Source organism: Engystomops pustulosus, chromosome 1 (genome assembly GCF_040894005.1).
Source record: "Engystomops pustulosus chromosome 1, aEngPut4.maternal, whole genome shotgun sequence".
Taxonomy (NCBI): Eukaryota; Metazoa; Chordata; class Amphibia; order Anura; family Leptodactylidae; genus Engystomops; species Engystomops pustulosus.
The window spans coordinates 184745057-184771872 of record NC_092411.1 but is presented as its reverse complement, the minus strand read 5'-3'; the positions used below and the strand labels follow the sequence as shown (position 1 = coordinate 184771872).

Below are 26816 nucleotides of genomic sequence, written 5' to 3'. Positions count from 1 at the left end.
ATGTATGGTATACCCGTAATCGCATTGAACCGTAGAAATAAGATAACATTATTATTAGGCTATACGGTGAACACCAAAAAAAAGAAAAAAATACAGTACAGAATTGATGCTTTTCTACTCCTGACCTAAAAAAAGTACAATAATAGTACAATAGGAGATACGAACCCCAAAATGGTAACACTGGAAAAAGCATCTCAACCCGCAAAAAAAAATGCCGTCACATGGCCCCAATATTGAATTGGCAAAAATTTTATAGCCTGCAAAAGGGGCCAATGAGAAAACTAAAATCCTGATAGCTGTAGGTCCCTCCTTCCCTTCGGCGCCTGGACGTGTGCCCATAAAACAAGTAACGGCCTCATGTGGAGGGGTCTCTACACTTGGAAGAAATTGCAGAACAAATTGTAAGGTAGGTTTTCTCTTTTTATCTTTTGCAAATGTCTAAATGTACGTATAACCGACAAAAACGGTCCATTCTAAATTTCACCTCCATTTTGATTCAATTACTATGAAGATCTTAAGGGGTTTACAACCTTCCTAAAAGCTCTTTCTGATAGTTTGAGGGGTGCAGATTTGAAAATAGGTTGATTATACAAGGGGTTTTAATGCTAAATATGTAAAATTTCATTCAAAACAGTATTTATACCCAAGATTTATACCCAGATTCTGAAAATACAGAAAATCGCTATTCGATTTGTAAGTCGCGTGACAATCAAATAAATTATCCAGACATTTCAAAAATTATGAAAATGTAAAGTAGACAAATGGGAAATGTTATTCAGCAACTTATTTAGGTGACAAATCGATCTGCCTGAAAACATAATGATTTAGAATTTTGAAAATGGCAATTTTTCAAAAAATTCATCTTTTTTTTTTTTTGTAAATAAACGCAAAACTTATCAGCAATCTTTTACCACTTAAATGAAGTACAACATATGAGGAAAAAACTATCGCTTTGATAAGTAATAGTGTTCAAAAGTTATAACTATATAAAGCGACGCAGGTCAGAATCCAAAAAATGGGGCAATGTAGGATGACAACAATGATGGTATAGTTGCCCATTAGACCACTCATGTTTGTTTATATTACCATTTTTCGACCAGTAGGTCAGGATTGCCCTCACAGTTTCTGGCACTCCCCACAAATGATTTTTTAGTGGGCTGATCCAGGGTGAAATAGATGAACAAGATTGAATTTTGGAGGCCCCAACTGATTTTGCCAAGTGCCAAACATGAAATTCATGAATAATATGTTGGTAGTTTTCTCGCATAAGTTTGCGAATGCCAACATGGCGATCCGTAGCTATTATTCCTACATAGACTCCTTGTTGTATCAAAGAGTGTAAAGTCTTCTCAAAATCAGTTTTTTCCAGTGAAACTGAGGTAGAGGGAGGTATTAGCTGTTCAACTGTAAAGCCTATAATTTTTTTGCTCTTGACTTCAATCATTGTGTAGATATTGTAATTTGTAGAAAAGCCAGGGCTGTCAGCCTGTCCGTCACCTGCTAAGCATACAGTGTTGTTTTCATATGCGGATATAATTGTTTTCTGCTGATACAACCAATAATTATGTATCAGTGCATATAGATATTTGTGCTGATGCTCGTAGTATGTGGTATGTGAGATCCCTAGTAAATTCATTATATTGAAGAAATTTGAATTACGTAGAAAATTGCATCCGCTCATCATAACACTTGAAGAAATTAAAACATTGCCAGGTGCCACAGAGTTGATTCGAGGCTGGCTACGCCATATACAGCTGATATGTCCACTATCACATTGAACGTCAACTATAATTTGACTTCCAAACCTACGTCTACGGAATTGGGTTAGTTTAGCATTACAACGTTTCCCATTACAAGTGCATGGAATCATAGATATAAGTTTTTTTTAAAGAACTTTTCAAGACTATACATTTCTCTTCATCAGCATAACTCAATTCTGCCAAACCAAATAATTCAAAGTCACTTGCTGATTCCAAATCTGTGTTGTCAGTCCCTGAAAAGCAAATATCTTCTTCACTCTCTTCTGCAACATGCGAAAGATTGAAGGAAGAATCCTGTTCGTGGGCACTGGGGAAAGTTTCTTCTAAGTAGATCTTCAAAGTCAGTTGAAATGTTTCTTAGTGATAAAGTACACAAACTAACTTCAGGTTGTTCCATGCAAAAGTTGTCACTTGTTACAAATTCGCACAGTCTTTGGCTTCTTAGAAGTCAAGGTACTTTCTGTTATTGGGCTAACTGAATGTAAAAGTGTAGTGATAGAGAATGGAATTGATCCTTTCAAAGGGGTAGAAGATTGTATTGGATTGTCTAATTGCATTGTTATGGTTGATTCAGCTTGTTTCCTTTTACAACCCTTTTCAGGCCTTTCAGATCCTTTTTTGATTTTGTTTGTTCAATTTCTATGATTTCATCATCAATTGCAGAAAGTGGGTTCGAAATCATGGAAGAAGGTGTAGGATGCTGGATTAGGCCAGCTATTTCGCTAATTATATCGCCAATGCTACATTGTTTTCTTTTAGAAATGGACGGCCTTTAAGAAATATACACTGGTTCAGTCATGACTGCAGGTTCTGTGGTCTTCACGGATTTTGCTGCTTGATGCAATATGGATGCCCTTCCTTGTATAGCCAGACTTCCAGGATTTTGTTCCATTACCTCACAACTTGAAGATGGAAATTTCTCTGTTGAAATCGCGTCTGGGCGTAGTCTTCGTTTTGTTCCTTCCTAGAAATAACTATTATATTCAAAAAGTGTTGTAAACACATCCTATACACATCAGGTTTTTTACTTTAAATAATTTTTCTACACATGATTCAATATCATCAAAAAACTGTGGGGCTTGACGTAGCCAGGCACAAATCTTTGGTTGGTAACTACCCATGTATGGGTGCATCTGGGTATTATGCAAGAAGGCATACTGCAACTGTAGAAAAAAGAAATATGGATATATTAAAATTTGGATTAACTAAAACATTTTACAAATTATTTACTCTCTGTAATAGTAAAACATATTGGTGACTGTGATGCTATCCAAACAATTGATAAGAACAAAGATCACTTACATATATATATATATATATATATATATATATATATATATATATATATATAAAGAGATATATGTTTCCAAGAGATGTATGTTTTCAAGAATAAAAAGAACATTTATTTTAAAACTTACCATTCAACAACACAGAATATTGTCTTCAAATAATTTCAATGTAAGTAAAGCAACCAGGAAAGATACAATCTAAGGCTACATTCACACTACTGTATAAAAACGGCCGTATCCGTAACGTTTTTTTTACGTGTTACACGCGGCCACATTCATTTCTATGGAGTATACGTCCGATCAGTTATATAGCACGTATATTGCCAGTATTGTACCGTATTCTGCCTGTAGAAAAATATAGAGCATGTCCTATTTTCACCCATATATTGGTCCCGTACGCGCCATAAAAATGGGAACGCAAAAATACGGGCTAAATACGTGCTGCACTGTATGGCTGCCGTATATATACGGGCCGTATCCATGGTGACCTGAACAAGGGGGCAGGGTGACAGAAGTACATTTGCAGGCCTGCTATCTTGATTCTGCAAGCATGTCTTTCCTATCTATGGAGAAGCTGATATCATTGGTCCAGGCTAATCCCATTTTATGGGATAGGCGCCATGCAGAGTATTCGAATCGTAGTCAAAAACATCGGGCATGGGAAGAGGTGAGCGCCAAACTAGTACTGGAGGAATGGAGCTCCGCAAGCACTTCGAAACAAAAACTGGCTCTTGGTGAGTGTGATTTGCTTGTGTTCCTACCATGTTCCATAATACATGTGACCCCCTGCAGCATTGTGCTTTATGTACGTCACCCATGCAGCATTGTGCATCATACAATCATACATGTGACCCCCTGCAGCATTGTGCTTTATGTACGTCACCCATGCAGCATTGTGCATTATACATGTGACCACCTGCAGCATTGTGCTTTATGTACGTCACCCATGCAGCATTATGCATCATACATGTGACCCCCTGCAGCATGGTGCTTTATGTACGTCACCCATGCAGCATTGTGCTTTATGTACGTCACCCATGCAGCATTGTGCTTTATGTACGTCACCCATGCAGAATTGTGCATTATGCCTCTCAACCCCCTTTTTTTCCATGCAGTTCATAAGATATCCACACGTTGGGTCTTGGCAAGAGACCAGTACAAGCGTGAGAAAAACCAAAAACAAAAAAGTGGTAGTGGGAGACTGCAGAAGAGGCCGTACATACAGTATATACCAAATGCCTCCGTTTTTTGGACAGCGCGATGGATGTGGGAGAGTAAGTGTTTATTAATGTTGCCACATGTTAAACATGTCCTTTATGTCTAGAGGTGTAATCTCTCCATCACCTGCACCACCAGCACCGACTTCACCAGTACGGAGACGCCGCTGGCCACTGCTGTTGCCACATGTGTTGCTACTGAGGCTCTAGTGGAGGTGCTGCATCAGTTTAGGCAACGGAGGGAGGACAGCCCTAAGAATGTCTACATGCGGGCATTGGTGCCGGAATTACAAAGTATTCCCTTAGATGAAAGGGGCAGTTGTAAAGCAGCACTTTTTGCTGTTTTACAAATTTGGAAATATGGCCCCAGCAGCCAAAAAAATTGGCTTGGTGTCCTGTTAGATAAAAAATCGGGAGCAGGCTGTAGGTCAAATACCTCACAGCCCTACTCTTCCTCCTCCACCTCCTCCTGGCAGATTTCAACCCTATGAGGGACCTTTATGACTTGTAAATTTTATCTTTTTGGGGTCTATAGTTTGATTAAAAAAGTTTTCGTTACAAAAAAAATTGCTTACTATGTTCATTGCATTGCATTACATTACATGACAAATACATACATACATTAAAATATAATCCCGCATTTTATACCGCCATAACCAACAAAGTACACAAGATAATGTAAAAAAAATTATTTTATTTTACAACATCAATTGATGAGGTCTTGGTTAACTCCTTTGACTTCTTTTTATTTTGTTGAGCAGAATCAACACTTTAACCCCTTCCCGCACCCTGACGTGATTCTACGTCATAGGATGCGGGTAGTTCCCGCACCTTGACGTAGAATCACGTCATGGCGATCGCCCGAGCTCAGAAGCTGAGCCCTTGCGATCGCCGCGGGATCCCAGTGGTACGCGGTAGCTGGGATCCCGCAGTAACAGCCGGGATCGCGACTATCGCGATCCCGACTGTTTAACCCTATAGACGCCGCGGTCATAGTGACCGCGGCATCTATGGTGTATTGGCGCGACGATCGGCACCCTCCGTGCAGGGCACGGAGGTGCCGATCGTTGCCATGGCAACCTAGAGGCACGATCAGGTCCCCTGGGCTGCCTATGGCAGCTGCCTGCTAGGATCGTGCACTGTGCACGATCTAACAGTGCAGCTGTCAGCCTATGCAGAATGCATAGGCTGACTATGTCATATGCTGCAATACATTAGTATTGCAGCATATTACAATGAACAAGTGATCAAATGATCACTTGTTCATGTCCCACCCTGGGACAAAATAAAACAGTAAAAAAAAAGTTTTAAAAAAAGGTGCAACTAAAAAAAAATTATTTAAAAAGAATAAAAGTCCCCTTAAGTCCCGTCCCATGCAGTAATCATATAAAACATAAAAAAAGTGAAAATCACCAAAAAAACCACAACATATTGGGTATCACAATGTCCGTAACAACCCGTTAAATAAAATAAAATGGTCACTGAACCCGTACGGTGAACGCCGTAAAAAAAAACACAAAAAAAACCTCACAAAAATTATTAAATTTTCACATCTGACCGCATAAAAAGTGCATAAAAAGTTATCAAAAAGTAAAATGTACCCCAACATGATACCAAGAATAAGTACAGCTTGTCCCGCAAAAAATAAGCTCTAAACCAGCGCTGTAAACAAAAAAATATAAATGTTCTGCCCATTGTTACATGGTGATACAAAAACAAGTAAATGTCTCACAAAATGAGTTCTATATTCTGCAAAACAAGTTCACCATAAAAAAGCCATGTAAATGGGGTATCGCCGTAATCGTGATGACCCATAGAATAAAGATAACACATTATTTTTATGGTACGGTGAATGTCCGAGGAAAAAAATGCTAAAAACCATAAACAAGAATTAATGATTTTTTTAACCATCACCAAGAAAGAGTTAATAAAATCTGATTATTGGCTATTGAGCGCCCCTGTAAATGATGTACCTGAAAAGTGGATCTCATCCACAAAAAAATAATCCCCCATATGTCCAAATTACAAAAAAATAAACATTTTATAGCCTGTAAGATGTGACGTTGCAGATCTGCTCTGAATGGCGCCTCCTTCCGTTCTATGCCCGGCCGTGTGCCCGTACAGCAGTCACCACCACATATGGGGCATCCTCTGACTCGGGAGACGTTGGGTATCAAACTTTGTGGAGTTTTTTGTAATTTAATACATTGTGACGGTTTAATTTTTGGCCAAAATTAATATATTGTCTAAAAAAAATGACAGCTTGTAAATTAGACCTCCATTTTGTTTTAACCACTGTGAAGCATCTAAAGGGTTAACATACTTCTTAAAGTTGATTTTTTACACATTGAGGGGTGTAGTTTCTAAAATGGCATGATTTATGGGGGTGTACTGCTGTTTAGGCCTCTCAGAGTCAGTTAAAGCTGAGGAGGTGCCTCTAAATAAGGGTTTTGGCGTTTTTCATAAAAATGAGAAAAATTGCTCCCAAAATTCTGAACCTCCTAACAACCTAGAAAAGAGAGAAGATGCATAAAACCCTATGCCAATATAAAGCAGACATTGCGGAAATGTTAGTTATAAAGTTACTTGGGTGCTATGACTATCTGCCTGAAAAGCAGAACATTTTGAACTATGAAAATGAAGAATTTTTAGAAATTTTTGCCAAATTTAAGTTTTTTTCATAACTTAACACAAAAGATATCATCAAAATTTGAATATTACTTTGAAGTACAATGTGTGACGGTAAAACAATCTCAAAATCCCCTGGATATGTTAAAGTGTCAAAAAGTTATAACCTCCTATAATGATACAGGGCAAATTTTAAAAATCAGGCCTGGTCCTAAAGGTCTAAAATGGCATAGACACGAAGGGGTTAAAAAGGGTTCAAAGAAGTATTAAGCTTACAACCCACGTCAAGGGGCCCCATCTCTACCAAAACAATACATTTTAAAAATAATAAAAAACTAATCTAATAGTACAGAGCCTTAACGTCCACTTATAACATCCATCTGCCAGGGAACTGCACCCTCTGAAGAAACGAAGTAGGAGGAAAACTGCTTGCGAACAAACAGTCCAGCCGCTCTGGGTCGTCCTTGGACCCAGTGGATCCGAACAAAATTGTGAAGAATAACACAGGCTTGCACTACCTTCTTAACATTGTCCGGGTCCATCAGAATTGAGCTGTGTAGAACACGCCACTTGCTGCTTAGAATCCCAAAAGCACACTCCACATACCGTCTCGCTCAGGTGAGCCGATAATTGAAAATGTGCCTTTGTTCATCCAAACCACGAGGGAATGGTCGCAACACATGACGGGAAAGTCCAAAGCCTTCATCAGCGAAAATCACAAATAGTGCAGGAGGTCCAGTAGATCCAGGTAGACATCTGGAAGGGCGAGCTGGTTGGAGCTAAGCCGGTCACCCATTCTGGAAGCCCTGCATCCGCAGAACTTCCATAGGCCCCAATGTCCGCAACTATAAACTTGTAGTCAGCCAAAGCCAACAAGACCACAGAGAAATATTGCTTATAATTGAAGAATTGGGACCCTGAGTGAGCCGGCTTCTTCACACATATGTGTTTCCCATCCAGCGCCCCGATACAATTTGGAAACTGTGCTGATTCCAGGAAACCATCAGGTATGTGGATCCAGTCTTCAGCAGTCGGCTCAGGCATCACCGCAGCTCTCAGTTGCTCCCACATCACTTTGCAGGTCGTTCTCACGATCATCGAAATGGTGGAAACGCCCAGCAGGAACTCATAATGCAGCGAAGCAAACGAGTAAAATAAATAAAGAAATAAATATTTAAACAGACAGCCCAACTTGAAATAATGAAATGTATATACTTGCAAAAACTTACCGCAGTGTCACGATGAGCTGTTCCTCTGGTGTCACAGGCCGCCTCATGTTGGCATCCTGAAAGCGGAGCCCCGATCACAGGTCCGCCAAAAGACGGTCAAAAGAAGTCACAGTCATCCGAACGTAGTTGTGAAACTTGTCCGGATGCTGCCGCAGGTCAGCGTACAAGTTCCTGAAGTGACCCCTCCTAGGACGCTGAGCGACAATGGGATGAACCCAAAACCACCTAGTCCTCTTCGGCTCCTCCGCCGGCATTGCAACACGTTTGGAGAAGCATCACAATGGCCCAGTCCAGGAAAAGATCATCAGTACGATTGTATGACATCGCAAGAGCTAAAAACGCCAGAAACCACAGCCAGAAGCAGCAATGGAGTCTAACCTCGCTCTCAGAAAACACAAAATGGAGTTTGGGCCGGTCAGGTGACCAAATTAGGGGTTGGGCAAGCTTTTGTCATCATTTTCATAATTTGCCAGCCCACCGTATTTTATACGGACACGGTACGGATACGGATGACATACGTGCACATACGGATGAAAAACGGTCCGTATTTATACGGACATACAGCCTGTAGATACAGGACTGGAGAAATCATACGGTCGCGTGAATGTAGCCTAAGCATCCACTGCCGGTAATGCTGTTTTTTGTGGGGAAGACTGCAAAGCAATAGACATATTGTTTATTTTGAGATACGTATATATATATATATACATATATATGTACATACCCATTTACAACAGGTTTATCTCCAAAATAAAATTCAATAACAAACTATATAGTACTGTCAGTGCGAGTAGGCCTTCGTGATATTCTTGCCCAGTCTCTACAGTCACATTTGCCACCAGAAGCCATGCATCATATTGAGGCCCAGTCGATATTGTCACATTTGCCGCCAGTAGCCATGCATCATATGGAGGCCCAGTCGCTATAGTCACATTTGCCACAAATAGCCATGCATCATATTGAAGCCCAGTCACTATAGCCCCATTTGCCACCAGTAGCCATGCATCATATTGAGGCCCAGTTGCTATAGTCACATTTGCCACAAGTAGCCATGCATCAAATTGAGGCCCAGTGGCTATAGTCATATTTGCCACCAGTAGCCATGCATCATATGGAGGCCCAGTCGCTATAGTCACATTTGCCACCAGTAGCCAAGCATCATATTGAGGCCCAGTCACTATAGTCACATTTGCCACCAGTAGCCATGCATCATATTGAGGCCCAGTGGCTATAGTCATATTTGCCACCAGTAGCCATGCATCATATGGAGGCCCAGTCGCTATAGTCACATTTGCCACCAGTAGCCATGCATCATATTGAGGCCCAGTCACTATAGTCCCATTTGCCACCACTAGCCATGCATCATATTGAGGCCCAGTCACTATAGTCACATTTGCCACCAGTAGCCATGCATCATATGGAGGCCCAGTCACTATAGTCACATTTGCCACCAGTAGCCATGCATCATATTGAGGCCCAGTCGCTATAGTCACATTTGCCACCAGTAGCCATGCATCATATGGAGGCCCAGACGCTAAAGTCAAATTTGCCACCAGTAGCCATGCATCATATTGAGGCCCACTCAATAAAGTCGCATTTGCCACCAGTAGCCATGCATCATATTGAGGCCCGGGCCCATTCCCCAATACAAAAACATTTACCCCAGGTGCCTATTTGTGTAATTAGCCCCACAATAGCTATTTGTCACTGTTAGCCATGCTTGAAGCTTATGGTGAAAGTTATCCCCAACACCATCCTGACAGTAGTCATACTTGCCCATCCCCACAATATTATAATATTATTTTTAAATTATACTATCATAATAATTTATGACTATAAAATAGATCTATGTTCCCAATAGGAGAATAATAGGTTGCTTACTTGTCGGGATGGCCGAGGAACTGCTGCTGACATAGTGCTCCTAGCTGTTCTGAAGAACAGTGCGGTCGCATACACATTAAAATGCGCAACCGCCCGAACCAGCTTTTGTCTAACAAACTAAACATTTCATTATCTGACAAATAAGAAAAAATGTGTAATAACTGTAAATTAGTGATTGGCAACTCTTCATTATTGCACATTGTGGCTGTCAATGTCCGTACAACCCCTTTAACCCCTTCACGACCTGTGACGTAATAGCACGTCACAGGTAGGCTGCGGGTGCATGGAGAGGGCTCACGGGCGATCGTGGGTGTCAACCCACACATCGCTGCCGGCAAAGCTGCCGGTGGGCGCCGCCATCTTGTTGGAAATCATCGCTCCTCGTGATGTCATCAGGGAGCTCTTCGGAAGTTCTGAGGCTGTCTGGATTAAACCCATTCATTACTATCTGCCCTGTGTCACTATAACTGGTTATAACTTTGAAACGCTTTAACATATCCAAGTGATTTTGAAATTGTTTTCTCGTGACACTGTGTACTTCATGTTACTTGAAAAATTTTGGTTGTATGTTTTGCATTTATTTATGAGAAAATCAGATATTTGGTGAAAATTTGGAAAAATTCTCGATTTTCGAACTTCAAAATGTTCTACTATTTCCATACATAGTCATAACCCCCCAAAAAACATAATAACTAACATTCACCGAATGTCTTCTTTATGTGGACATGGTTTTTTATGCACACTCTTCTTTTTGTAGGATGTTATGGGGCTTTGAACGTTAGGTGCGATTTTTCACATTTTCATAAAAGTCTCTTTGAGAGGCCTAAATAAAAATTAAAACCCCATAAATTACCCCATTATAGAAACTACACCCTTCAACGTGCTTAAAACAACTTTTATGAAGTTTGTTAACCCTTTAATTGTTTTACAGGGGTTAAAACAAAATCGGATGCAATTTTGATTTATCAAGTGTCTGAAAGTCAGAATATTTCTAGTTGCCCATGGCAACCAATCACAGCTCAGCTTTATTTTACCAGAGCTCATGAATATTTTAAAGGGGAGCTGTGATTGGTTGCCACAGGCAATTGGAAATATTCTGACTTTCAGACACTTGATAAATCTGCCCCATTCTCAGTGCATAAAATACCAAAACACTCCACAAAATGTTATACCCAATCTCTCCCGCGTATAACAATACCCCATATGTGGTGGTAACCTGCTGTATGGGCACACGCCAGGGCATGGAGGGGAAGCTGCGCCATTCAGAGGAGATTATGCATTGTCACTTTTTATTGGCTATACAATCTTTATTTTTTGGCAATTTGGACAAATTTGGGCTTATTTTTTGCGACATGAGATGCACTTTACAAATATTTCATTTTAGTGGGTCATTAGCTTATTGATGAGATTTTATTAACTCTTGAATGTATGGGTGAAAAGAAAATTGTCAATTTTGGTTCGCGGAACGGTGCGAACAAAATAGGATGTGAAGAACAATATATATATGTGTGAAGAACACATTGCAGATGTATGGAAACACCTGCAATGTGTTCTTCACACATATATATTGTTCTTCACATACTATTTTGTTCGGACCATTCCGCGCGTATCTCCCGACAATTAAGCAGATGTGCCGAACATCTGTAATCTATTCTTCACTTTGTTTTTCACTTAAATGATCCTGTGTTCACTGTGTTCACTGTTTTTATTCTATTCTTCACTGTTCTTCACTGTGTTTTTTTAATTAAATGCTCGATCTCGAGCAGGGGAATTATTCATGTCACCCAGCAACCCATCCGTTTAAAACGCATTGCACTCGCATTGCACTTGCAATGCTTGTGAGTGCAATGCATTTTTGATGCGTCTCCATAGACTTGAATGGGGCAGGAAAAGCGCGCGTGAAACGCAAAAGTAGAGCATGCTCCGATTTTGACGCGCGTCAAAACAAACGCAAGCACGCTCGTGAAAAAAAAAGCAAATGAGGAAGGGCCCATTGGAAACAATGGGACAGAGTGCAATGCAAGTTCTGCGCATCAAAAGTGACACAGGGCAGATTTGAAAAAAATGGGCCGTGTCAGGAAGGTGAAAAGTGGCTTCGGCGTTAAGGGGTTAAAATAGCATTGAGAACAACATTTCTTGAGTTGCCGGGACTTCAGGATGATTCTTTGAGGCCTGTATGGCAAACTCTGAGCTATGTTGATGGCTTGAGTGCCCAAAAAGAGGGCTCTGAGTGCCACCCCTGGCACCCGTGCCATAGGTTCGCCGCCACTAGCCTAAGGCGTAGACTTTTTTCTAGATGCTTTATACCCCAAGCTGAGAAAAGATCCGTGCAATGATAAAGACTGTCATGTAGGTGAGCTGGTTCCCATTTATTTGTATGGCTACATACACACATATCCCTGATGAAGCAAGGTGAAACGTGTCAGGTGGTGTCCACCTCTGGTCTGTATATACCAGTGTATGTGTCCCCTGTCCTCTGTTATTCCTCTGGGTAATATGCAATACTTGTTTGTAAGCAAATACCTTGACTTATTCTGAGGACTAGACCTTCTATACATGCCTACTGTTATCTATTTATTAAGTATATTTAGTCATTTGATCATTGGTGGACTTTTTTTGTTTATGTTGTCTTTTGATATAGATTTGTTTTAATTGATCTAATAAAGTCGTTTTATGCTTTCTACATTTTGTATCTATGTAAAACTGCAGCACAGCACAAGGGTCAGATAGAAGATAAAGTGACTGCACATATCACTGCTCTCTCTCTCCTGTCTGCCATTTCCTGCTGCTGTGAGATGAAGGGGGAGGGAGACCGTGTATTATTAATTGTTGAAGTGTAGGAAAAGCTGAAAGTGTACAGGGAAGATAAGAGTTCAGGCGTTTTATTATTACATTAGTTAGGGCTCCTGGTAACAGCCATGAGGAAATCAGGGAGAGCAGGGAGAGAGGAGAGGTTGATTTTACATTCAATTGTATTTGCCACTCAAACCACTTGGATGCCACATTCCTATGCAGTACAATCTACTGTTAACTGAAAGACAGTAGATTTTCACCCTGACTGCACGGAGCTCATTTATTTGGTAATTAATATATCTACAGATTGGAAACACAAAAGTGTTAATTATTACTCTCAAATACAAATGATCGCTGCAATAACTTAACTATAGCATGCCTGGAGACATTTTTAGTAAATGTTAGCATATAAAATGATGGTGATGACTTATAAATACAGCACAGAAATTTATGCCAACAAGAAAAAAATAAGTCAGTCTACAGATGGTGTTAAACTCATTTGCAGGGGAAAGAAAAGGCACTAGCAAAAACAGAATAGGTTTGTAATAAACAAAGAATACTAATAAATATATGCGCTATTCTCAGCAGGTTAGAGACAGTGAGGGAAAGTATTTGATACCGGGCCAATTATGAAAGTTGTCCCATCTACAAAGAATGGAGAGGTCTGTAATTTTTATTGTAGGTTCACTTTATCTGTGAGATACAGAAAAAATCCAGAAAATAATATTGTATGATTTTTTAATTAGAATTTTATTGCATAAAATAAGTATTTGACACCCATATTAAAGAGCAAGAATTATTTCTCTCTCAAGGTCCGTTTACACGTTCAGTTTTTCAGATGCAGTTTCTGAGGTTCAAACCAAGAGTGAAGTAAAAAAGAGAAGCGGCAACACCTCTATTCTGTACTCATAACTTGTATCCATTGCACCTGTTTGGACTTGTTTCCAGTATACAAGACACCTGTCACACATATCACAATCCAACCTCTCCACCATGGACAAGACCAAAGAACTGTTCAAGAACACTACGGACAAAATTGTAGACCTGCACAAGGCTTGAATGGGCTACCGGACAAAAGGCTTGTTGAGAAGAAAACTGTTGCCACAATTATTAGAAGATGGAACAAACACTAGACACCATGCAAGATCACGTGGTGTAAGGATGATTCTGAAAAAGGTCAGGAAGCACAAAACTACACAGGAGGACCTGGTCAATGACCTGAAGCCAGCTGGGAACACAGTCTCAAAGATTACCATTAGTAGTACACTACAACCTCTTGGAATAAAATGATGTAGGGCTTGACAAGTTGCCTATTTGAAATTCCCCACTGACCATCTGGATGATCCAGAGGAGGCATGGGAGATGGCCAGATGAGACCAAAATAGAACCTTTTAGTATTAACTCCACTTGTTGGGTTTGGAGGAAGAAGATGGATTCTTGAGTACAACTCAAGAACACCGTTCGAAACGGAAGCATGGGGGTGGAAATATACTTTGGCAATGGTTTTCTGCAAAGGTGACAGGAAGACTGAAAAATATTGAAAGTAAGATGTATGTTTCGCCATGTTTCGCAAATTTTTGGACAATTAATTCCTTCACTTAGTAAGAGCATTAAAGTCCAGTCATGGTATGGTAACTAAGGCGTCCTCTAGTCAGCCGCTGGACCTGAACCCAATCAGAAATCTTTGGAGGGAGGTGAAACTAAATGTTGACCAGGGACAGCCTTGAAACCTGAAAGATCTGGAGAAGATCTGTATGGATCTTGTACTGGGACAAAATCCCTGCAGTGTGTGCAAACTTTGTCAAGAAATACAGAAAACCTCTAAACAATCTAATTTGTTTCTGTACCAAATATTATGTTCTGTGTTTCTATGGTATCAAATAGTTATTTCATGCAATAAAATGTAAATTAATGATTTAAAATCATACAATTTGATTTTCTGTTTTTTATTTAGAATCTTTCTCTTACAGTTGAAGTGTTCCTACAATAAAAACAATTACAGAAAGTTGTACACGCAAAACGCTCTTTTGGGTGTTACATCACAGTCCCCAACATGGGAGAGTTGTTGATTAAACTGATATAAAAGAGATTTTGGATTTGGTCCTATGATATGCTTTTTAGGTTTACTAGTTTGTAAGCACTAAAATGTGTTTGATTAGACCATAGATTGATTATATAATATATAAAATTTTGAGCGGGACCATTTATTAAAGAGAACCCCCCTAATCTAAATATATTTTCATAAACTGCCATTAGAGAGCATTGCCTCTATCCCTTCATTGTCCCTCTACATGCCTGTTAACTTAAGCAATGAGGTCCTAAAGCTGTATGCAAATGACCTGTGAAATGTCCAATGAGTCATTAGCATATTCAAGTTGTCCAGCTTATTCATGAGTGGGAGGCACAGCCACACCCCCAGTGCATGACTGACAGCCTGTATAATGATGTGAGGCTGTATAATGATGTGCTTCCTGGTACTGGTGGCCACGTCTCCTGCAGCCTGTGTGTGCATGTGTGTGTGTGTTTAGGAGAGATACAGCAGCTCCAGGCAGCCATGTTACAGCAGAACATGTCAGATTCATGTGTAGCTGATGTCTGTGTCTCTCACATGTATATTAGGAGGATGCAGCATGTCAGCAGATGCAGCACACACACTAGCCATGCTTTACTTTACATTACACACAGACATGAGCAGGGGGAAGAGTAACAGGGGTGACATCACTGCCTCTGACCATGTGACCAGCCTCATTTACATGATAAAAAATAGATGATTTTATAATGATTAATGTATGAATTGACTAGAAAAAGGCTGGGATGTGATCCTTGTGAGCTGCTCCAAAAGGTAGTAGTGACAGGACTAGTGACAGAGACCTGATGACAGGTGTCCTTTAAAGGGAACCCGTCACCACTATTTTCACAAATACAGGTAGTGACAGGTTCCTATAGAGCTCTAGTAACTATCTGACACCCTTCTTGTAGCCAAAAATTATTCCCCTGAGATTCCCATATATTGAACTTTATAGTTTTATCTGGTAACTAAGCATGGCTACAGCGAGTCCAGGTGGGCGTGGCCTCCTCGGGCTGAATCCAGCAGCTGCTCCCCATCCTATCTCTGTATACTGCTATAATGTCATGTGACCAGGGTGACATCATCGCAGGTCCTATAGCTTTTGTAGCATTAGGAACTGTACACTAAGCATATATGTCATGAAATCACAGCATATTTTAGCACATGAAATCACAGCAGAAGCATGGAGAGGAGTAGAAGTCCATGGAGACTGCTGTGATTGTTTTGTGGTCAGATATTTACATGGGGTATAGTTTTCATATTAAGTAGCTTAAGGACCTTTGATGATGTCACCCTGGTCACATGACATTAGGCCACGCCCCTGGACTCGCTCCAAAGCTGCATAGATACCAGGCAAGATTATAACTCTGATTTTATGGGGATCTGAGGGAAACTACTTTTAGCTACAAGCAGGGTGTCAGATAGTTACTAGAGCTCTATAGGAACCTGCCACTACCTGTATTTGTGAAAATAGTGGTGACGGGTTCCCTTTAAGGATATTGCTGTCACTTGGTTGGGGAATATGTACAATGTTGCTGTAAATAATATGGAATCTTACTTATATGTTTGTGTAGTATAGAAGTTAATAAAAATAAATCGGATATTTTTTTATATAATTAAGGTGCAATTTATGATTCCGGATGTTATCATAAAAATTACAGACCTCTCCATTCTGTGTAGGTGGGAAAACTTGCAGAATTGGCTCAAATACTGATTTCTCCCACTGTACATGCATTGGTGAATGCTCATATAAATTTAAGTGGACAAAAGAGTCAGGCAGAAATTCAGTAGCGCTAAGTATTCAAAATGCATTTTAACCTTTTAACACTTGTTGGGTTTGGAGGAAGAAGATGGATTCTTGAGTACAACTCAAGAACACCGTTCGAAACGGAAGCATGGGGGTGGAAATATACTTTGGCAATGGTTTTCTGCAAAGGTGACAGGAAGACTGAAAAATATTGAAAGTAAGATGTATGTTTCGCCATGTTTCGCAAATTTTTGGACAATTAATTCCTTCACTTAGTAAGAGCATTAAAGTCCAGTCATGGTATGGTAACTAAGGCGTCCTCTAGTCAGCCGCTGGACCTGAACCCAATCAGAAATCTTTGGAGGGAGGTGAAACTAAATGTTGACCAGGGACAGCCTTGAAACCTGAAAGATCTGGAGAAGATCTGTATGGATCTTGTACTGGGTCAAAATCCCTGCAGTGTGTGCAAACTTTGTTAAGAAATACAGAAAACCTCTAAACAATCTAATTTGTTTCTGTACCAAATATTATGTTCTGTGTTTCTATGGTATCAAATAGTTATTTCATGCAATAAAATGTAAATTAATGATTTAAAATCATACAATTTGATTTTCTGTTTTTTATTTAGAATCTTTCTCTTACAGTTGAAGTGTTCCTACAATAAAAACAATTACAGAAAGTTGTACACGCAAAACGCTCTTTTGGGTGTTACATCACAGTCCCCAACATGGGAGAGTTGTTGATTAAACTGATATAAAAGAGATTTTGGATTTGGTCCTATGATATGCTTTTTAGGTTTACTAGTTTGTAAGCACTAAAATGTGTTTGATTAGACCATAGATTGATTATATAATATATAAAATTTTGAGCGGGACCATTTATTAAAGAGAACCCCCCTAATCTAAATATATTTTCATAAACTGCCATTAGAGAGCATTGCCTCTATCCCTTCATTGTCCCTCTACATGCCTGTTAACTTAAGCAATGAGGTCCTAAAGCTGTATGCAAATGACCTGTGAAATGTCCAATGAGTCATTAGCATATTCAAGTTGTCCAGCTTATTCATGAGTGGGAGGCACAGCCACACCCCCAGTGCATGACTGACAGCCTGTATAATGATGTGAGGCTGTATAATGATGTGCTTCCTGGTACTGGTGGCCACGTCTCCTGCAGCCTGTGTGTGCATGTGTGTGTTTAGGAGAGATACAGCAGCTCCAGGCAGCCATGTTACAGCAGAACATGTCAGATTCATGTGTAGCTGATGTCTGTGTCTCTCACATGTATATTAGGAGGATGCAGCATGTCAGCAGATGCAGCACACACACTAGCCATGCTTTACTTTACATTACACACAGACATGAGCAGGGGGAGGAGTAACAGGGGTGACATCACTGCCTCTGACCATGTGACCAGCCTCATTTACATGATAAAAAATAGATGATTTTATAATGATTAATGTATGAATTGACTAGAAAAAGGCTGGGATGTGATCCTTGTGAGCTGCTCCAAAAGGTAGTAGTGACAGGACTAGTGACAGAGACCTGATGACAGGTGTCCTTTAAAGGGAACCCGTCACCACTATTTTCACAAATACAGGTAGTGACAGGTTCCTATAGAGCTCTAGTAACTATCTGACACCCTTCTTGTAGCCAAAAATTATTCCCCTGAGATTCCCATATATTGAACTTTATAGTTTTATCTGGTAACTAAGCATGGCTACAGCGAGTCCAGGTGGGCGTGGCCCCCTCGGGCTGAATCCAGCAGCTGCTCCCCATCCTATCTCTGTATACTGCTATAATGTCATGTGACCAGGGTGACATCATCGCAGGTCCTATAGCTTTTGTAGCATTAGGAACTGTACACTAAGCATATATGTCATGAAATCACAGCATATTTTAGCACATGAAATCACAGCAGAAGCATGGAGAGGAGTAGAAGTCCATGGAGACTGCTGTGATTGTTTTGTGGTCAGATATTTACATGGGGTATAGTTTTCATATTAAGTAGCTTAAGGACCTTTGATGATGTCACCCTGGTCACATGACATTAGGCCACGCCCCTGGACTCGCTCCAAAGCTGCATAGATACCAGGCAAGATTATAACTCTGATTTTATGGGGATCTGAGGGAAACTACTTTTAGCTACAAGCAGGGTGTCAGATAGTTACTAGAGCTCTATAGGAACCTGCCACTACCTGTATTTGTGAAAATAATGGTGACGGGTTCCCTTTAAGGATATTGCTGTCACTTGGTTGGGGAATATGTACAATGTTGCTGTAAATAATATGGAATCTTACTTATATGTTTGTGTAGTATAGAAGTTAATAAAAATAAATCGGATATTTTTTTATATAATTAAGGTGCAATTTATGATTCCGGATGTTATCATAAAAATTACAGACCTCTCCATTTTGTGTAGGTGGGAAAACTTGCAGAATTGGCTCAAATACTGATTTCTCCCACTGTACATGCATTGGTGAATGCTCATATAAATTTAAGTGGACAAAAGAGTCAGGCAGAAATTCAGTAGCGCTAAGTATTCAAAATGCATTTTAACCTTTTAAACACTGCTTATTTTGTCTGTTGTTAAAAACATTGTTTACTTGTTCTGTAGAAGAACAAAAATAAATACATTATCTCCACTTTTCACATGGAAAAATATCTATAAATCACAGGATCTAGACAAGGATTTAGTAAGCCAAACAAATAAAAAAAGTGGTTTACTGGATCAGATACCTTGCTAATCATTTCTGGTTCAAACCAGTACCATATACCTATAACATAGTATGGTGTCCAACATATAATGTATAAGGTTGCAAAAGCCACTGTCATTTTTAAAGTCTTCAACCGTGCTTGTGGCATGACATTTCTTGTACAATTCAGTTGAAGCTCTGTTGCAAATGAAAAAAGGCAGATAATCATATCAACTAGTAATCTCAATATTTCTTTACCAAGTAATAGTTTCTGTCAATGGTAATACAATTATAAATGGTGTTACTAATGGACTAATGTAACTTATGAGCCCCAGGGAAAATGTTTAGCTTGGGGCCCCATGCCTAAAAACAAGGACTCAGGCCTAAAAAAAAATTTTCACTCTTAACCCTTAAATCTCTCTCTCTCTCTCTCTCTCTCTCTCTCTCTCTCTCTCTATATATATATATATATATATATATATATATATATATATATATATATATATACATATATAAAAAGTAAATATCAATAATATATAACAAGGCAGCTACAGAAGGTACAGCAGCTCAGCACTATGTGAAGTGGATGCCTGCATGATGGCAGTTTAGATACAACAGCCAAGTTCTATATATGGTAGCCATCTCTATAATATTTTACACAATGTTAAATGGAGTAAAAAAATAATACTGTAACCCTTACATAGTGGCCTTTTTCTCAAAAGCCCCAGACTATAAAGATAATTCCTGCTACTTCTAACAATAAAAATATAAGTGTCTTTCAAGTTGAAGCTAAAATGTGTCTGGTAACTTTCTTTTACAAGACTTATCACACAGTGTAAGGTTGAAGTTTTAAAAATGTGGTTTGGGGTCCTTTGGGGCAATTGTGACCACTGCAATCTCTATAGTCAAACACTGGAACACACTCGTTGTTTCTTTAGTTAACTCCGAAATGGCCACAGATTATTTGGAAGAAAATAGTGTGAAGCCCTTAAAACCTTACTTGGCATGTGTATGCTTTACTCTGCTGACAGCACCTGATAGCAATTTATAAATTTATTAAATCAATCTATATAGGTACAAAAATGATGTTTCAGGGCAGAAATCACATTTAAATGTAAAGTTTTAACAATATTGCTCAATTCAATAGTGCAGTTGACTATAGTAAAGGAAATCTACCTTAAAAATCTAACATGATAAACTAAGACACTTGCTTATAGATCCATACACTGTAACTGTGGTAATTTTATTATATTTGTAATCAGTGGCCTCCTTACTTCTAAAATCAACTTTAAAATAACGCTAATAAGTCTCGGGGGCTACTCTGTCATCAAGCTTTACAGACTTTTACAGTTTCCGAGCTTTTTTTATACTCACTTTTTGTGCCATGAGTCATTGTTCGAATAATGATAGTGTTGCATATCAGCATGAGTAGTAGAGGAAGAATGAATAGACAACTGAATGTAAAGAGATTGTACAGTGTCAGTTGCCACCATGCAGAAAAACTTCCATGTGTTGAGCACTGAGAGAAGGACCCATCCAATCGGTTTTCTATAGCAATCACTCTGAAAATAAATAACTGAAAGAAACATATTGATAACCCACGGTTAATAAAGAGGTAAATGTAATTCATTAGGACTAATATAATGAGTTTTAATCTGATATAAACTTTATCTTCTTTTAAATTATCAATTTAAAGGTGTATTCTCATGTGGGAATTAACATTTAATACATCTGCCATAAATGTAAATGGATGTTAAAATAATGTTCCTGCTTGAAAATCATTTCTAATAAATGTAGCTATTTTGTTCCTTAGAAATGAGATAGGACTTGAATACAACCATCCCTGCACTCTGGCAATGGTGGCCAGACACACGCTATTGAACTCTGCCTGACCATCTGGATTCAGCATTCATTACCACTGGACAGACGTGGAACATTCTGTAACTCCCCCCATTTTACATGAAAAAACTATTTGTTTCATTGTGCAATCACTCCAGCATCCATATGTCCAGATGAAAATGTCCCTTTAAATAAAATTACAATCTAAGATACATGCACATCAACTAAAGGCGCACCATGAATAAATGCCTGTTAAAACGTGTGTTCATATATAAGGCGCACTAGAGTATAAGGCGCACCTGATTATAAGGATGAATGACCAGCAGGTGGCAGACCTGTGCACAGTTCAAGGCAGCTGTTGTCTGTAAGTACGGTTCATATATAAGGCGCACTGGACTATAAGGCGCACCTTTGATTTCTGAGAAAATCAAAGGATTTTTAGTGCGCCTTATAGTCCGAAAAATACGGTATACTCTCTAGAATATTTCCCATGGTCACTTGCAACCATTAGCAATGGTGTTAATGATGGATCCTGTGTAATCTGCCTCTCACTTTATAATAAAGATGAAAACTGTTGAAAATGCTGAGAACATATTTCTATTGGAAGTTATGGGGTATTTAGAGTAGTTGTTTAAATGTAATAAAAAATAATTGAAAATAAACATTTTAATGAAAACAATATTTTCTTACCCCTAATTATCTTTTAAATGAATTAAAATAAATGTTGTAACTACCAAGAATGGCACAAATGAAAACTACAAGTTGTTTCTGCAATCTCTTACATAAGTATTGGTATAGAAAAATCTAAATATAGTGGGTATTTGAATGTATAGATCAAAAAAACTTCTAAAATATTGTCATTTTTATAACAGATTACAACAAATAAAATATTAACATTATTGTACATTCATTATACGTACATTGGAAGCAATGTATATGGTAGTAGTATATGAAAATAAGAGAAAGGCAGGTGAATAAGTTTAAAATTCAAGACTTATCTTTACCTGTGGTGCTGCAAATATGATGCTAATGAGCCAGACTGATGCCAACATATGCTTTCCTAGGTTCAACTGTCTTTTTCTTGTCAGAGGCATAGTAATAGCCAAGCAACGATCTAGGCTAATTACTACTACAATAAAAGCAACAGCATACATTGAGAAGAGTTTTAAGAAACTGAGGATTCGGCAAAGAAGATCCCCTGCATGCCACTGTACTGTAAGGTTCCACACTGCATCTAATGGCATGATGAGAAGAGTTTCCAGCAGGTTGGCCAGCATCAAATTTTTCAAAAGAACCTGCATTCTTGTATGGCAAGTTGTTCTTTTATTTCCTTTTTTAGTCTTTTGAAGCTTCAGAAGAAAAGAACCATTTAACAGCATGGAGATAAAAAACAAGAAAATTGTAATAAATGCTCTAATTTTTCCAGATACTGTAAGATTTGGTATATCTGGTCCTGAGCTACTTAAAAGTAGGCTATTATTGGCAGCAGAACAACAATTGGTTTCATGTTCAATCGGAATTATGCCATTCATTATAGCTCTTTCAATAACAACAGTGACTTGAGGACTAACAAGTACCAGATAAAGAGCAACATATGTATGGTGTCCCTGAAATTTGTGTGGGATGCAGGTCAGGATATGATCACGTCAAAATAACGTTAATAAGCATGAACCAGGGCAACCGTTACTGGATCTCTGTAATGGTAATTACACTGCCAGACCATCAAATTTAATTTAAGTAAAGTACTGTTATGAACACACATTTACAGAACAAAGTGTTCAAGGGCAGTGTGGGAGGACATGTCATAAAGGCTGCAACTGCACGACATTGGAAAATGAATGCAAAAATAAGTTGTTGATATAAGTCGAGCCAGCATGTGGAGCCAGATACATTTTATTGAAAAGTTTTAAAGTTTTTTCAAAACAAGAACAGACCCCAAACTTGCCAAAATCCCTCATTCAAAAATTTTCAACTCCCCCATCCAGTGGAAGAATGTATAATTCAAATAGTTAATGATTATAGACATGTGGTGGCACATTTACTAAGGGCCTGAGCAAAAGCTATTATCTTTGTTGTATGGTATAAAGGGTCTCTAACCCCTTCCCCCTCAGCGTCCGATATATCGGATACTGAGTGCAGATCGTTGTTATGGCAGTGCTGGGGTCCGATCTGGCACTGCCGGTAAGATGGCTGACACTGCTAATACCCTGCAATCAGATCAAAAAAGTTTTTTAAAGTAAGAAATCAATAAAAATGCCCATAAGCCCCATAACATAAAAAGAGACATATAACGCAAAAAAGTCTAAATCATAACACAAGCCCCACATATATAGTATCACCACATCCTTAACAATCCGTAAAATAACAATAAATAATTATTGAACCCGCAAGATGAACGCCGTTAAAAAAAAAAACGGTTATAAACCCTCCAAAAATGATTTTTACCTATTCAATCCCACAAAAAAATGCTATAAAAAGTGATCAAAAAAACACATGTACTCCAGAATGAAACTGGTGCAAAGTACAACATGTCCCGCAAAAAACAAGCCATTAACCAGCTCCGTAGCCAAAAACGTAACAATGTTATGCCACTTGGAAGACGGCAATGCAAAAATGATAGATTTTTCCCACATTGAGGTTTTATTTGACAAATTTAGTAAAACATAAGAAAAAATATTCATGTCTGGTATCCCCGTAATCGTATCGACCCATAGAATAAAGATAACATGATTATTAGTCTATACGGTGAACACCAAAAAGAAAAAAAGTAAAACATCCAGTACAGGATTGATGCTTTTCTACTCCTGCCCTCAAAAAAAAGTTCCTAAATTTTCAACAATAGGTGATACCAACCCCAAAATGGTAACACTGGAAAAAGCATCTCATCCCGCAAAAAAATGCCGTCACATGGCACCAATAACAAAAAAGATAAAATGTTATAGCCTACAAAAGGGGCCAATGAGGAAACTAAAATCCTTGTAGCTGCAGGGTGATCCTTCCCTTCTGCACTTCGCTGTGTGCTCATAAAACAAGTAACGGCCACATGTGGGGGGTCTCTGTACTCGGGAGAAATTGTAGAACAAATTGTATGGTGGGTTTTCTCTTTTTATCTTTTGGAAATGTGTACATTTTAGGGCTAAATGAACGTACAACCGTCAAAATGTGACCATTCTAAATTTCACCTCCATTTTTATTTAATTACTATGAAGATCTCAAGGGGTTAACAATCTTCCTAAAAGCTGTTTATGATTGTTTGAGGGGTGCAGATCTGAAAATGGGTTGATTATATAGGGGGTTTTGATGCTAAATATGTAAAATTTCATTCAAAACTGTATTTATCTCCAAAATAGTAAATGATCAAAATCCGAAAAAAGGTATATACGATTTGTAAGCCACATGACGTCAAAATAAATTATCCAGACATTTCAAAAATCATGAAAATGTAAAGTAGACATATGGGAAATGTTATTCAGTAATTTATTTAGATGGTAAATCTATCTGCCTGAAAACGCAAAGATTTAGAATTTTGAAAATGGGCAATTTTTCAAAAAATACATAATTTTTCCTTTTTTTTCTTAAATAAACGCAAAACTTATCAGCCAAAATTTACCAGTAAAATGAAGTCCAACATGTGGGGAAAAAACAATCTCAGAATCACTTTGATAAGTGACAGTGTTCAAAAGTTATAACCATCCAAAAAAATGGGACTGAGCCTTAAGTTACAAAATGGCTGCGTCCTTAAGGGGTTAAGTGCATATTGGTATTTACATATTCATCTCCTGGAAGTTCATCTACATAGTCTAAAACTTAAAAGGGGTATTGTGGGAATATGAACGTCTGACACAAAAACCCATGATGCTATAAATAAATGAATACAACAAAACTCAATGTCATTAGTCACAAAATGCAGCTTAAATAGTTTGATTTTATGATTCATAAAATTTTATTGCCTCTCTAAAGTATGCAGAGTTATCATCGAGATTGCCGCCACTTAAAAGCTACAAGACCCATAATCCTTTAGTTCTCAGTAACTCCTCCTCCTCTTATGCTCTGCTCCCAGTGATGATCTAACAGACTTTCTTGCTGTGTTACCATAGTAATGAAGTGTGTAACTGCCATCATGGCACATCACTACAACACCGGCCATACTGAATGCACTGCAACCAACCGACTACAGCCAAACGTTGTGGTTATCACATGACCTGCCCAGGCAGGTGCAGGATGTGTGATGTGGACATGTGACCAGCGGCCATCTTCTGATTAAAGGGCCAGTAGCATTTTAATTCTTCATCACCAGCATTTTTGTGCTTAGGGGAAAATTATTTTTCATAACAACTAATTACATATTTGCTTATATTTTAAGGACCCATTTGTATATGAATTATGCTGATTCCTGGAATACCCCTGTAAGGAAGGTTGAACCTGTATGTGACGAACATAGTGCATATTTTTCAATCTAAAGAGCTGGTTGGGGACTTATTTTCTGCAGGACAAATTACACTTCCCAAAGGCAGCATTTATTGTTCTGTCAAGTGAACAGTGAAAAACAAATCCAAATGTAGTAGAATTGACAAGAATTTCCAGTATGGTTATGGAGATACCGATTTTTTGTGTTATAATATTGGTAAAAAGTATGTAAAACTTTCCAAAAGAATGTATTTGTATCAACATATTCTGACCATTTTCATGCTTTCATGTACTTAGCTTTGTAGGTATAATTTTTCAGCAGGAAAAGCTTATGTTCTTTTATGTTTATGTTTTTTGTTCAAAATTTCTTATTGAGCAGAAGTTCTTTTCAATTACAGTGAATACAAAATGAAAAAGAAGTACGGTAGAAGTTGGACACAATGGTTTCTTGATGTGTTTAGAATTTTACTTTTTTATTTATATTTGTTTTCTAGGGAAAGGAGGCTGATTTTAACTTATACTTTTTTATTTTCTTAAACTTATTTTTCTAAATTGCATGTATTCAAATGCCAGAAGCTTCACAAACAAGATGGAGGAACTGGAAGTCTTAAGCCCCTTCCACACTGGCGTTTTTCACGCGCGAGTTCTGCGCGTGCATTTGACGCGCAGAACTTGCATTGCACTCTGTCCCATTGTATTCAATGGCTCTTTCTTCATTAGCATTGTTTTTCACGCGCGTGCTTGCTTTCGTTTTCACGCACGTCAAAATCGCAGCATGCTCTACTTTTGCGTTTCACGCGCGTTTTTCACGCCCCATTCAAGTCTATGGGGACGTTTCAAAAACGCATTGCACTCGCGAACATTGCGAGTTCAATGCGAGTGCAATGCGTTTTAAACGGATGGGTTGCTAGGTGATATAAAAAAAAAAGTCAGGAAGTAGACAGGAAGTAGTGTCTGGGACATTTGCCATTACAGAAGTGTGCTGCTTTTCCTCATCTTCTCAAGATGCCATGAACTCTGGATGTTGAGAAGCTGATCTCATTGGTTCATGGGCATCCTGCTCTGTGGGATAATCGCCGGAGCGATTATCATGACCGGTGCAAAAAGGAAAAGTTATGGCTGGAAATCAGCAAGGACCTCGTGGGCCAAAAGTGGTCTAAGATGTCCACAGATGAGCAAGAACTTGCATGTAAGTTTTTTCACCTTTTTTTTATTCCAAATGTTCTATTTCAAAGTGTGAATTTTAGCAGTGTGTAACTATTTTGT

The 26816-nt window shown here is 38.7% G+C and overlaps 1 protein-coding gene across 2 annotated transcripts; it reads right to left on the bottom strand.

The window, feature by feature from the left end:
* Positions 1–1058: 1058 nt before the first annotated feature.
* Positions 1059–22690, bottom strand: GNRHR (gonadotropin releasing hormone receptor). Of its 2 annotated transcripts, XM_072126592.1 has the most exons (4): positions 22148–22690; positions 20679–20880; positions 19348–19502; positions 1059–2724 (listed from the first exon to the last, which is right to left on the bottom strand). In XM_072126592.1, the coding sequence occupies exons 1-4, from the start codon at positions 22673–22675 to the stop codon at positions 2533–2535; spliced, it is 1077 nt and encodes a 358-aa protein (XP_071982693.1). In that variant the 5' UTR covers positions 22676–22690; the 3' UTR covers positions 1059–2532. The 2 variants fall into 2 exon arrangements, with proteins under 2 accessions (XP_071982693.1, XP_071982694.1); XM_072126593.1 differs by lacking the exon at positions 1059–2724 and having other exon boundaries at positions 19052–19502.
* Positions 22691–26816: the final 4126 nt, after the last annotated feature.

Bases quoted from the DNA above. Each gene is read 5' to 3' on its own strand.
- GNRHR (XM_072126592.1), bottom strand. From the start codon at position 22,675: ATGAATGGCATAATTCCGATTGAACATGAAACCAATTGTTGTTCTGCT. The intron at 20,881-22,147 runs GTAAAGATAAGT...TGTTTCTTTCAG, and splicing joins TCATATTTGCAGCACCACAG to TTATTTATTTTCAGAGTGAT. The intron at 2,725-19,347 runs GTATCTGATCCA...AGTTATTTCTAG, and splicing joins AACCAGAAATGATTAGCAAG to GAAGGAACAAAACGAAGACT.